Raw genomic sequence first — 13200 nt, 5'->3', positions numbered from 1 at the left:
TTTTGGGCTGGCACCTCTAAACCTACACGTACCTATAGTTTTGGGATTGCACCTCTAAACCTTCATGTACCTTCAGTTTTCAGCAGACACATCTTACCATACAGGTACCTATAGTTTTGGGAAGGCACCTATAAACCTACATGTACCTACAGTTTTGGGCTGGCACCTCTAAACCTACATGTACCTACAGTTTTGGGAAGGCACCTCTCTAGATCTAAACCTATATGTACCTACAGTCTTGGGAAGGCACCTCTAAACCTACATGTACCTACAGTTTTGGGCTGGCACCTCTAAACCTACATGTACCTACAGTTTTGGGAAGCACCTCTAAAGCTACATGTACCTACAGGTTTGGGAAGGCACCTCTAAACCTACATGTACCAACAGTTTTGGTCATGCTCCTCTAAACCTACATGTACCTACAGGTTTGGGCTGGCACCTCTAAACCTACATGTACCTACAGTTTTGGGCAGGCTCTAACCACTAACACGATTGTGGCACATTTTAAATCCCATGACACTTGTTTATAAAATTAAAGCTTGGGGTACCTGTTTGAGAGCATGTGGCACCTGTACTAAAGCTTATGGCACCTGTTACAAAGCTTGTGACACAAGGTTTTAAGATGTGTCTTTACGAACACCAATTCGTAAATGCGCGGAGACATGTGGTCCAACGCGTGCTGCGATCCGGACACTCCTTGCGAAACCTCTTGCGGCACCTACTGCAAGACTTACTACGACAAGAAGCCCTTCTCCAAAACTTTTTAGCGACGCACTTCTTCCAAAAGGTGCTGCAAGTTGCTAAAAGTTTGGGGGTAGACGTTGGTGCAGGTTGGGGGGTAGAGGTTGGTGCAGGTTGGGGGGTAGAGGTTGGTGCAGGTTGGGGGGTAGAGGTTGGTGCAGGTTGGGGGGTAGAAGCTGGTGCAGTGGAGGGAGCTGGTGTGGTCTCATCACAAATCATATCTTCAGGATTTACATCATTAAGCAAGCTTTGCCCTGTAAGGTTAGCGGGTCCGGCACAGGTGATCTGACTTTCAAAATCATGAGACCCATTCATCAATAACTTAAAAGGAAGCATCTTGCAGTCACACTGATAGGGGTTATCCGCAATTCTAACATTTTCTGAAACGGAGGCCAGTACTGGAAATGTGTCAGCAGAAAGACTAGTCAGCTGATTATCGTAAAGATACAAGTACTGCAGATTGCCAAGTCCCTCAAATATGCCAGCTGGAAGGCTAGTCAGCTGATTGTCATTAAGGAGCAAGTACTGCAGATTACCAAGTCCCTCAAATATGCCAACAGAGAGGCCAGTCAGCTGATTACTGTTAAGAGACAACCTCTGCAGATTACCAAGTCCCTCAAATATGCCAGCTGGAAGGCTAGTCAGCTGATTGTCATTAAGGAGCAAGTACTGCAGATTACCAAGTCCCTCAAATATGCCAACAGAGAGGCCAGTCAGCTGATTACTGTTAAGATACAACCTCTGCAGATTACCAAGTCCCTCAAATATGCCAGCTGGAAGGCTAGTCAGCTGATTGTCATTAAGGAACAAGTACTGCAGATTACCAAGTCCCTCAAATATGCCAACAGAGAGGCCAGTCAGCTGGTTACTGTTAAGAGACAACCTCAGCAGATTACCAAGGCCTTCAAATGTGCCAACAGAGATGCTAGTCAGCTGATTATCGTAAAGATACAACTGCTGCAGATTCCCAAGTCCCCCAAATATGCCAGCTGGAAGGCTAGTCAGTTGATTACCTCTAAGACCCAAGAAATGCAGATTACCAAGTCCCTCAAATATGCCAGCTGGAAGGCTAGTCAGTTGATTAAACTGAAGAGACAACTGCTGCAGATTTCCAAGGCCCTCAAATATGGCAGCTGGAAGGCTACTCAGTTGATTATTGCCAAGAGCCAACCCCCACAGATTACCAAGTCCCTCAAATATGCCAGCTGGAAGGCTAGTTACCTGATTATTGTCAAGATACAAGGCCAACAGATTACCAAGTCCCTCAAATGTGCTAGCTGTTAAATTAGTCAATTGATTATAACGGAGATACAGTTGAGTTAGATTGGTCAGGGTAAGAAATGTCCCATTATTGATTATGGAGATCTGATTGGAGTAAAGGTATAATACCTCCAGGCTTGTATACCTTGAGAAATCAGACTGACTTAAAGTTGTGATTTCGTTGCCGGCCAGGTTCAGGGTAGTGATGGTTGTCGGCAGGTCCTGTGGAACACTGGTGAGGTCTCTCCAGTTGCAGGAACAGAATGATGAACAGCTGCTGCTGCAGGCTGCGGTCGGGTCAGCTTCCTTCAGGACGATCAGCAGCAGAACGAGCAACCTTTTCACTTGCATGTTGTATCCCTGAAGGATGTTTTTCTCCACTGCTCAACTGAAGACGCGTTTTTTATCAAACAACACCAAACAACCCCTTGTTTTGAAAGAAGTTAAGAACATTTTTCTCTGATATTATATTGGTAAACTGTCGATTTTACACCTAGGTGTAGTAGATATTTTATCCAACAAATGTTTCCACTTTAATACCACGACATTTTCATGCATAACAAAGAAAAAAGCTGGTTTAAGTATATGAGGTATAACCGTTAGAAAACATTGCAAAGACTCACCGCAGCTTGTGAGCTTGGCTGATCACTCTTAGACTTCTCCAAATGTCGGATGTACGTCTTCTGGTGGTGAGGTCTGGGTGAATTCCAATGTCAGATTTTTTTTTTAATTTGCCCGTCGCTGTCTATGTGCATTGTCACCTGAACAGGTAATGTAACGAAAAGCAGACATTAGCGTCATACAAATTATAACGTCAAAGCCGCAATCGCTGTTGAAATCTACGCGTTCAATTTTCTAGGGAAAAAAATCTGATAGATGAATTAAAAGTGATTTAAATTGTTTCACCCTCCGTCACTACATACATAATTGCAAATTAAGCAAATGAAGGGTACATTTGCATAATTAAGTAAAAAATTCTGCAATTACAGTGTTTTACATGATAGTACTTTCATACATCATATTAGCTACCTATACACTAAAATCATGACGATCCGTCAACCGGTTCTTGAGTTTTGAATATTATTGAACGTCTATGCAGTTCCAGAGCAAGCGTAACTTCTTCCCCAACACAGAGCTACTTATCATTCGAATTTCGCAAGCATGTCTAGGTCATGAGATATCAAAACCGGAGGTTCAGCTGCAGTAACATAAGAAGACGCTAGGGGTCCCAAACTCTAATAATTTCCAGGTCTCGTCAAGACCTACCCACCTACCAAATATAAAGCCAATCCATTTAAGCCTTCTCAAGTTATCTAATCTATACCTCGGCTAATGCTGTACAGAGGTCCCGAAAATTAAGGAAACACACGACGACTGCCATGATTGCATGAAAGGGCATGCGCAGGGGTCGAAATAGATTTTGGGGCCTACTTGCACTGGTGCAGATGAAAAAAAATAGTTGCACCAGAAGAAAAATAGTCGCACCCCCCACAAATAATAGGTACACAACCAAAAGTACATGTAGTAACTTTAATAGCATCCAATATTTGCCTACACTACTAACGTACTAAAGCGACGTAGATAGTAACCTTCTATTAATTACAAAGAAATGAAAAAAAAATTATTCTATTTTATTTTATCTTATTTTATTCTATTTTTGCTTTTTTTTATTTTATCCTATTTTATTTTATTCTATCCAATTTTATCCATTCTATACATTATCAAACTTGTCCCCTAGTCCTACGGCTACTAAAACCTCAGACCGAATATATTAATACATCACATCGCAGGATTTTGAATTCGCCCTCTAGCTCTCTCTAGCGGTTCGGGCCAAATTGCAGCTCTCGCGCGAACTCTCGCGAGGTTTGAGCAGAAAAACAAGATGGCCGCCACTAGGCTTTAACACTCTGCTCAGCGGTAATTTGTCGGTTTCCTTGTTTTTTCCTTGGTATTTTACGCGATTCAGCAAAAAAAAAACAAGTTGATCACAAGAACAAAAGAGCAATACAGCACTGGAAACCTAATGGTCCGTTTTGTTGGGCGGTAATTTCTCATTTCGAGTAAAAATTTACGTGCATCACAGTGTAACTACTGGTGTAAAAATCAGTGATTTTCGGCTCGATCCTAACCAAACACGGCCTGTAAACGTGTCCTTCATGATTTCTAGATCAGACTATAGGTACCTAAAATATGGGAAAATATCGTTGCAAAATCTGAGAGAGACGGAAACTAAGGTAAAGTTCTTTTATTTTAAGGCTGGATTTTCATTTTCCTGGCAGGTTCCTGGTTCCCTTTCCAGTTCTTTATTGGACTTGATTCGCCCCATGTCACTTTCGCCCCGTCTATTTTACCAGATCGCCCCATGTTTTAGTGACCTGAGTGCTATGTTTTATCTAGGTGACATACACGCATTTTGGTAACATTTATATTCTTTAGATGTTACCAAAGCCTTGTGACTATATTTTTAATTTTTCTTCTCCGTTCGGCAAGTATTTGACACCGATGAAAAGTCCGACTGCGCGGCGCACCCGGAGTTTTCATCAGGTATTCGGTGGTAAACAAAGAAGAAAAATTCAAAATATAGTCACAAGGCTTTGGTAATTATCTAAAGAATATTTAGAAGTAGGATTCATGCGTAAATCCCCTGAATAAAACATAGCACTGTTCACTTAAACATGGGGCGATCTGGTAGTAAATAGACGGGGCGAAAGTGACATGGGGAGAATGATCTAGAAACCGTTCTACAGGTTGTAACAGCAGATAAAGCAAACTTGCACCGCCGTGCATACCGGCAAAAAATAGTTGCACGACACCAAATTTACTTGCACCAAGTTGCACACAGAGGGGTATTTCGACCACTGAAGAGTAGAAAGACTCACCACAGCTTAGATTGTTGATAATGCGAAGTAAGTGCTGAGGCCACTGTGCTGAGGCCGTCTGTTTTTTGGTGTTCAGTTGGGCAAAATAGGCTTCACTCGAGTCAAATCCGTCAACTGCGTGCTCTGGTCGGTGTTCTCTGTAGTTGTGCGCGTGGCCAGAGTGGTGGGACCAGTTTCCAAGGACGTGTTCGTCTTATTATTAACTGACAGTGCACAGCTAGGTATTTTACGTTACGGTAAAACAAAGAAGGTTGAGGTCTTTTACCCCACTTGCGACGAATCTTTAGTCATACACCGTCTATCTTTTCCTGAATGAGCGAGTCCTTGCCCTCAGCCGCTATTACTCGCCCCCCTCCCCAACCTTCACCCGATGGGGTCATATGGAGACATGTTGGGCCCAACTCGCCGGGTTTAATTTGGTTGATTTAATGAGGGCAGAATCTTTTGTCATCCTGCGCGGGTCTGTCTTCTGTGATCTTTGAATGGGACAAATTCTAAATGCCAAGGACAACTAGCTCTACGTACGTTCTGTTGACATCTGAGCCTACAACTCTTTATTTAAAAAGCTAATAACAAGAAGAATCAAGAGTGATCTGTATTGTTTCAAACTCCAGAGTAAACTGGTACTGTCCTGAAAGAAAAAGATTTAAAATCTTCTGTTGGTCCCTTCCTTTTTTTATTCTTCATACAGCGTCGAGGTAATAACAATTAACGTTCCTTCTCTCGTGGTTTTCTCCCTTTTGCTTGTTCGTATCTTTTACATTTAGCTGCTTGGGCTCTAACCATTTCAGGTATAGGGGAATGAACTTCAACATACAACAATATTCATCCGGAAAGAAAAAGGGGGAAAACGCCAGTCTGGTACCGTCTTCTGAATAATGCAACAGCACCGGCAGACATGCTAGACCTCCTTAAAATTAACCAAACGTTCGTTTGTGACGTTTATTATATAATAATCAATTAACCCAATTAACAAATTAGTTCCAATATGTCAGTTCTTATCTACTCCTTAGTCTAATTGGCCGACCGTTAGACCACCACAGACGAACATACAACCGGCACTCGGATTCCTCCACCCTTCTCGGTTTTTCTGTTCTTAACGTTTCACGTATAGTGTCATGCCTGTCCATTCTCTGGTGTTATCCTCCCACCTTTTTATGTACTGGAGGATGCCAGGACGACCATGCAACAACCCAGTCTGGCCCAAGAGGACCTGAAGACGATTGCCCACGACCGCCAAGTATGGCGCAGGACGCTGTGCAGACGGAGGGACGACTTTGACGCAGGCCACTCACAGAGATGAGGAGACCTACTCAAGTAAGTAAGTAAGTAGTTATTTGTGTAGGCCTTTTATGTCCTCCCTGTGCTGTTCTTTGCATGATGTAGTTTTGGCTATTTATGATGACCGTTTCACGTGACCATACCAAGCATTTCATAAACTATTACATAGTGTGATTAGGACGTCTTCGACTAGGATCTTTTGCTTTGTTTGACTCTGTTTCTCTCTTTGTCATTCGAGACATCTGTATGTGATCTCTAGATCTTCGGAGGCACTCTTTTCTGTGATCTGTATTATTTTCTTCTTGAAGCTTGGCTGTTAGCGTCCAGATTTCGCTAGCATGGGGGTGAGTTTGATATTCTTGTATTTCCAAAGAGGCCCGAGTCTTGTCTGTTGCTGTGTTATTCTATAGCTAAAAAGGATCTCTCGTTGTGATCCCTCGAGTGTCATAATCACCCCTTGGTGTTTGCATTGGTTTCCAGTTTTCAGTTTTCAGTAGGATATTTGTTACTTCGCTATTATTCAGTTCCAAGTTTAGATAATGATAATTTTCTAGTTTACTTAGCCTACTTAGATTTCTTTTGTCGTGCGTTTCAGATAATTACTTTTTTATTTCATTCCTTTGAACTGTATACTTATCTTCTGGGCTTAAAATATTTCTTGATATTACACATCGCATCGGTTCCCTTCGAAACACGCGTTTCTCTCCGTTGTCATGGCAACATTCTAGAACTTCACCTCCCCAAACAACTTCGCGTACACTCCTCCCAGAACGGCCGAGACGACAGAACACGTTGCCGTGGCAACCAGACAGGTCAGCTCGTAGCCGCTGTCTCCGGTCTGCAGAACGTACCAGTACGTTGCCATGCCGACGTTTCCGGCCAGGGTCAGAGCCAGGTTGACCCCCAGGGCGGAGGTCGTTGCCATGGAGAAGTTGACGCTGAAGGTCTCGACGGTGGCGAGGATCCCGCCGAGCAGAACGCCGACGCACTCGTGAAGATCCGGAACCACGATCAGCATCATGGCCTGCATGGAATGGGTTATAACAAGTTTTTATTGCAAGTTCATGCCCGATGGCTAATTGCATGAACAGAAGAAACATTTGGTATAAAAACAGACAATATATTAGTACACAGGGAACTATTAACTACTAAGAAACAACTAGTAAAAACTACTGGGTTTGACTTCTTTTTTGAAGACAGAGGAAGACAAAGGATCCCACTTTAAAGTTAAAGTCCTTGTTGTATCCAGAACCGTGCTCAGGGTTTTAGGATTAAGCTTTTAGACCCGGGTTCAAATCCGAGCTTGTGCTCTTTTTTTTTTTAAATAATATCTTTACTATTTTTTACGATGTTGTCGTGCATTTACAATTTAAATGGTGCTTTTTAAACGTTCCAAACGTTTTTACGCCGTAAAAAGTTACTGGTATGTTAATACGCTAGGCGAACATGATATCGACGGCCGGTCAGCGATATGACATCTACCGTTTCAAACGGCAACGACCGTTTACGAGACGGAAACACGCCACTCTTCTAGTCTGAGTGTCAGCCTTTTAGCTAATTTTAGCTAATTAGCTTTTTAAACTAAAAAAGCTGACACTCAGGCTACCGCTCTACTGACCTAGCCTCTACCAGGCTTCGGGAGGCGGCTGGAAAGAGTAGAAATCGGCTAATAGATAGATATTAAACATGCAAGGGGAGTTTGTCTGCTGGGAGAGAGAACAGTGCGGCAAAATGTTCTCTCCCAGCAGACAAACTCCCCTGGCATGTTATCTCTCTATTTGGCCGATTTCTACTCTTTCCATCCGCCTCCCGAAGCCTGCTAGAGGCTACTACTGACCAGCATGACGAGCCAGTGTATCCCCAGGGGCAGGGCGAACCACAGCCTGACGGCAGAGGCGCACAGCCCGACCGCTAGCACGCGTGACGCCAGCTCCAGCACCTTCCACACCGCGAACAGGGTCAGTCTGGGCACGACCTGCAGGTGAAGGCATTTTTTTTAAATTCAGATGTAATCACCAGACGTGGTGACGGCACACTCAAGTTTTTTTCAACTTATATTAATGCCGACACTAACACAGGGGGCAATACTTATTTTCACCTGAGCGAAGTGAGGAAAGTCGTGTAAAGTGCGTGCCTTTCCCAAGGGCACACGATCGGTGGCATGTCAGGACTCGAACCCGGGACGTCTTGATTCCGAGTCGAGCACTCTGCCGCTACGCCACACGACCCCAGGTGAAGGCATTATGCTTTAATAGGGCACATTTTCTACCCCAGGGCCCAACCGGGCAGTTTCCGGCAATGAAAAGTATGATACAAACGACAAGAAACACAAAAAGTTGACGAAAACTATCCATGAGTACTACTAGTACAATGTAGTTGTATATATTGATGATATGAATTGTTTGAATCTTTGATATTCGTTCACGCAAACAGCCCGACTGGGCGTCGGTTTGGAAATGTACCCTAAGCATTAGACATCCTGATAGGCAATTCAAAGTCTGCTACTGGAAGTAAAAAAAAATGACACACGCAGATTTCTTCTTGATATTTCAAGTAATATACATGTACATCATTCTTCTTCAGCATCACCTTTGAGTGATACAGTTTTAAAAGAGTCGCACTTTTTTCGTTGAGCCCACACCTGTTCCTAACCTTAATTTATAACCATAACCAGGCATATAACTAGGCATGGTTCTGGATATAACACATGCAGGCACTCAGATGTAGACCTTTTTGATTGGCTGTTCTGTTGACGTTCCCTCCTCCCCGTCGTTTTTCAGCCCCAAGCAGATGTAGTGGAACACCACCACGGCCCGCAGCGCCCCCAGGAGACTGACGACCATAACTGCAGCCCTGAGGCCGCTCATGTCGCCCGACAGGAATGAGATGTACGCCTGCGCGTTGAAAGAAAAATATTCTATTGTTGATTCCGTGAAAAATGAAGGTATTGTTGTTGGTCTGTCATAAAAGGGACCGTGAACAACCGCTACACACAGAATTCCTTTCATGGCAAACTGCACTTTAAGCACTTCTCGCAAGAGGCACTGCCAGCGTTCGATCGCACCTGTCCCAAACTCCCTAAAACACGCCTCTAAGAACTGAACTTGGGTACACGACTTTAAGACGAAGAAAACGTGTGCACACGACTTTAATTATATAATAAGACGAAGGAAACTTGTGTGCACAAGTTAAAGACGAAGTTGAGCCCACCTGTGTGGGCGACTTTATATAAGACGAAGTTTTGAAGGAGAAAAGACGATATACACGCCTTTAAGACTAATTAAGACTACTTTAAGACGAACAAGACTATTTCTTCAGAGGGGTGAAGGAAGTCATGTACATCAGGCCCCATCACCCTTCATTCACCCTTCATCGACGGGGGCCGACATTGTCTACCAGATACCTTTGACCCAGTGTTGACGTCACACTTCAAAGAAGCCACGTTTCATTGGGTCAGTCTACTGAGGAAGACCAGAGTGACTGGTCGAAAGCTCTAGGTGAGAGAATTTTTTTGTGTTGGACCAAAAGTTTTAACTTTAACATGTAACTACCAACACAGATGAACTTTCATGATAGTACTTTAAGTCGAAGTTGACCCACCTGTGTGCAGAGTTGCGGCAGCGACTGGGACACGGCCGCCACCAGGTGCATCATGGGAGGGAACCACGTGACGTAATCCGCGCCTCTCGTTCCCAGGCCCCGCCAGACGCGGAGGAGGATGATGACGTAGTCGATGACGACACCCAGCTGCAGCAGGTGCAGCAGGTACACCGCCGCGCGACCCCGGGTCACGATGACGTCATCGAAGGACAGGAACACGGCGGCCAGGATCTGGAGCAGCACCGACGGCCCCACGACAAACCCCAGAGTCAGCCACGACCTGGCAAGAACTACAACTTCAGGACGACTTTGACCCATTGCTAGAGTTACGGGTTCACTGATTGGTCAGTGGAACATGAAGAAGGCTACAGCCAGCTAGCCCGTACTGCGTCTGAGCGAAACCGGGATTTTTGATGGTTTTCTTCATTTTTGGGTAAATTTTGCCCGGTGGTGTCGCAGACTAGTTATATTATTCCAACGCAACACTTGAAAACTATATAGAAGGGATGTCATTCTGAAACACGCGAATACGAAACGCTCTGCTGAACTATTAGTGTACAATAGATTATACCAGGGGTGCCAGAGAATACAGTGCAATTTTACAGAATACAGTGCAATTTTACGGAATACAGTGCAATTTTACGGAATACAGTGCAATTTTACGGAATACAGTGCAATTTTACGGAATACAGTGCAATTTTACAGAATACAATGCAAACGTATTAGTATACAGTGCAATTTTACGAAATACAGTGCAATCGTATTAGTACTAGTAAAATTGCACTGTATACTAATACGATTGCACTGTATTCCGTAAGATTGCACTGTATACTAGTAAAATTGCACTGTGTTGCGTAAAATTGCACTGTATAATCTGGCACCCCTAATTACGGGTTTCTTGCATGCAGGTTACGGAAACTCAATTTGATAGCAACGCTGGATTGACGTAATTTATCATATCATATTTAGCATTTAGCATTAGCAAGCCATGCATGTACTTTTTTTAATGATCAACTAAAGGGATAACCTGATAAAAAGTTAATAAACTAACACTAACCAGCCCAGGTGTCCCGTGTCGTGGTACCTGGCCACCAGAATCACCGACAGGATGACGTCAGCCAGGTAAAGCCCGAGAGGGACCATCACAGAAACCAAGATTTTCACTGCTCGATATTCCAACATTTGGCCGAAGACGTCAGCTATCCCTCCGCTGACGCTGTCAGGACTTGTGCTGTCCAGTTGCTGTTCCCCAAGGTCATTCGTTACGGTTATGACAGTCTGTGTGTCTCTGCTGCTCTGCGCTTCTTTGCTGTCCAGTATACCTGTGTCCCTCTGGATCGAGCTGTGCAGAACGCTGCTGTCCTGATGCGACCTTTTGTCAGCTGCTGTCGCGTCCTTCTGACACGTGAAGGACAACGTATTACTGTCCACCTTCTGCTGTTCGCTTCTGTCGCCGGCTGGTTTTAGAATCTTCGTATTGTTACTGTCTAGATTGTCGGCACTTTCCGCAACATTGCTGTCGACTTTTACGGTCACGTCTGTTAATTCGATACCCTGCTGCTTCATGCTGCTTTTTTAAAACCTTTTTTTGCAGTCTAGAATTGAAAGTCGCAACTTCTGAGTCGGATGTTGCGTTGCCTACCCGTACTGCTACGCTACGAGCAAGAAAATCCCACCTCAGATGTGGCAAAATTTTCTGGTGCGACACAGCGAAATTCGAATTCCTAGCGCATGTTTATGCTTCATGGGCTGCCTTATAAAACTGAAATATTCATGCACCGTTTTTATGATCAAGTCTCCATAGCACGAAACAGACAAGGGAAAATGCTATGCATATGTTTTGTTTTATTGTGTCGCTCCGCGAAAAAAGCTACCAAATAAAGGACATGTAACATTTATAGAGTTTGTTTCCTTGGTTAGGATTATGACACGCGTCAAGAATGACTTTTAATCGAGTAGTAACCATAGAAAAACCATGGCAACCATTTTTCTTGTCTTTCAGCAGCTAGATCGTACACAGGTCCGACATGGCCTGTGGGCTGAATTGCGACCCCTAGCATCATTCAAGAGAACTGCACCTAATGTTACTTTTGTAGCCTCATGGAGTCAAGCAATGCTGAGATAAAAGACTACGTGATTTTCAACATGGAACTTTCAATCGATCAATATAGTATATAGGCAATACAGAATGTATTGATCAATATCTTTATCTATATACTAGATGATTTCAAGAGAAAGACCAAAATAGGTGTGACATTACCAAAGAGTTACCAAATATGTAGGTGTTATCAAAGACATGATCCGATTTGTATGTTGGTATGGGAAGAAAATTGCATTCTGTACAACGTAATATCTTGTTCTTTTCTGATGTACAACCCTTTAAAAAATGATAAAACGGAACAAGCTGGAAAAGGTTACACTATTCCTAGCTATAGCCTCTACCAGGCTTCGGGAGACGGCTGGAAAGAGTAGAAATCGAGACAGATATTAAACATGCCGAGGGAGTTTGTCCGCTAGAGAGTACATTTTGTGCGGCAAAATTTCTACTCTTTCCAGCCATCTCCCGAAGCCTGGTACTACTAGTAAGTGGTAGAGGCTACACTTTTCCCTCCAAACATCTACTTGGAGATTTCATGAGCCGGACTCTCTTATGACTAACTGTGGCGTTACGCATTAGTGTTACATTTAAATACAAGTCACAGTGGCTGGAAAATTGTAGCCTCCGTAGCAGGCTGATAGAACTGGGGGTTTGGTGTCTTTGGACGGTCGTCGACTATTCAGTTATGATTATCCCAGTTCGGGAGTAATTCAACCAGGCTGGCTATGTTGTCTAACGTTATATGCAATCAGAAAATAGCACATAAAAGCTCCCAAAGACCATGCAGACCCCCAACCCCCAGTTTTTGGCATGCTACGGAGGCTAGGAAAATTGATAGTCTGGCGAACGTTATGCCATAACAATGGACCGGTTGTAAAATAACACCTTTTACTGCTATCGGTTACACAGTAACCACATCCTTGAAAGTGAAACGGCCGATGACCGAGTTTAACTTCAGAAAAAAAAAAAACAAGAACAGTATTTTTCTTTTCTTTTTTTACAAGGCAATTATAACGTTAAATCCTACATTTATAAAGTTATGGTAAACTGTTTAGTAGCTAAAATCTGAAAATATTTGCCTTGGTTTGGTGGCACCGCTTTGTTTAGTGTTTTTGAAACTTCCTAAAAATAACTCGAAGTAGCGTTGGCGTGATAATATCCTGTTGCCTTTTTTCAGTGACTTTCCTGTCCTCAGTGCAAAACTGTGTAATGTTATCGTGTTTGAAACGGTTAGTCACCTTGCAGACATGTTTCCTGTGCGTTCTTTAAAGGTTAAGCGTTTTGGTCCGGTTGACGTCCTGTATTTGTGCTCGCGACAAGGACAGGCATGACAAGAACACT

General features: G+C 43.5%; 2 protein-coding genes across 2 annotated transcripts; both read right to left on the bottom strand.

Moving 5' to 3' along the window:
- Positions 1-630: 630 nt before the first annotated feature.
- LOC109482693 (G8 domain-containing protein DDB_G0286311-like) lies at positions 631-2352 on the bottom strand. Its single transcript, XM_019785512.1, has 2 exons — positions 2147-2352; positions 631-1132 (listed from the first exon to the last, which is right to left on the bottom strand). Exons 1-2 carry the CDS (start codon positions 2350-2352, stop codon positions 631-633), a joined length of 708 nt encoding a protein of 235 aa, XP_019641071.1.
- Positions 2353-6851: 4499 nt separating this feature from the next.
- Positions 6852-11327, bottom strand: LOC109482691. Its single transcript, XM_019785511.1, has 5 exons — positions 10819-11327; positions 9762-10041; positions 8891-9055; positions 7999-8136; positions 6852-7185 (listed from the first exon to the last, which is right to left on the bottom strand). Exons 1-5 carry the CDS (start codon positions 11325-11327, stop codon positions 6886-6888), a joined length of 1392 nt encoding a protein of 463 aa, XP_019641070.1. The 3' UTR covers positions 6852-6885.
- Between the last annotated feature and the right edge of the window lie 1873 nt (positions 11328-13200).

This window comes from Branchiostoma belcheri, unplaced genomic scaffold (assembly GCF_001625305.1).
Source record: "Branchiostoma belcheri isolate BF01 breed outbred unplaced genomic scaffold, Haploidv18h27 scaffold60, whole genome shotgun sequence".
NCBI lineage: Eukaryota > Metazoa > Chordata > Leptocardii > Amphioxiformes > Branchiostomatidae > Branchiostoma > Branchiostoma belcheri.
Note: the sequence above shows the minus strand (reverse complement) of the source record. Positions and strands in the feature narration are given on the sequence as shown.

Excerpts from the sequence above, each read along its gene's own strand:
- LOC109482693 (XM_019785512.1), bottom strand. The coding sequence starts at position 2,352 with ATGCAAGTGAAAAGGTTGCTCGTTCTGCTGCTGATCGTCCTGAAGGAA. Across the intron at positions 1,133-2,146 it reads AGTCAGTCTGATTTCTCAAG|CTCCGTTTCAGAAAATGTTA; the intron begins GTATACAAGCCT and ends TCCAGTACTGGC.
- LOC109482691 (XM_019785511.1), bottom strand. The coding sequence starts at position 11,327 with ATGAAGCAGCAGGGTATCGAATTAACAGACGTGACCGTAAAAGTCGAC. Across the intron at positions 10,042-10,818 it reads GACACGGGACACCTGGGCTG|GTCGTGGCTGACTCTGGGGT; the intron begins GTTAGTGTTAGT and ends AGTTCTTGCCAG. Across the intron at positions 7,186-7,998 it reads TACACTGGCTCGTCATGCTG|GCCATGATGCTGATCGTGGT; the intron begins GTCAGTAGTAGC and ends CATTCCATGCAG.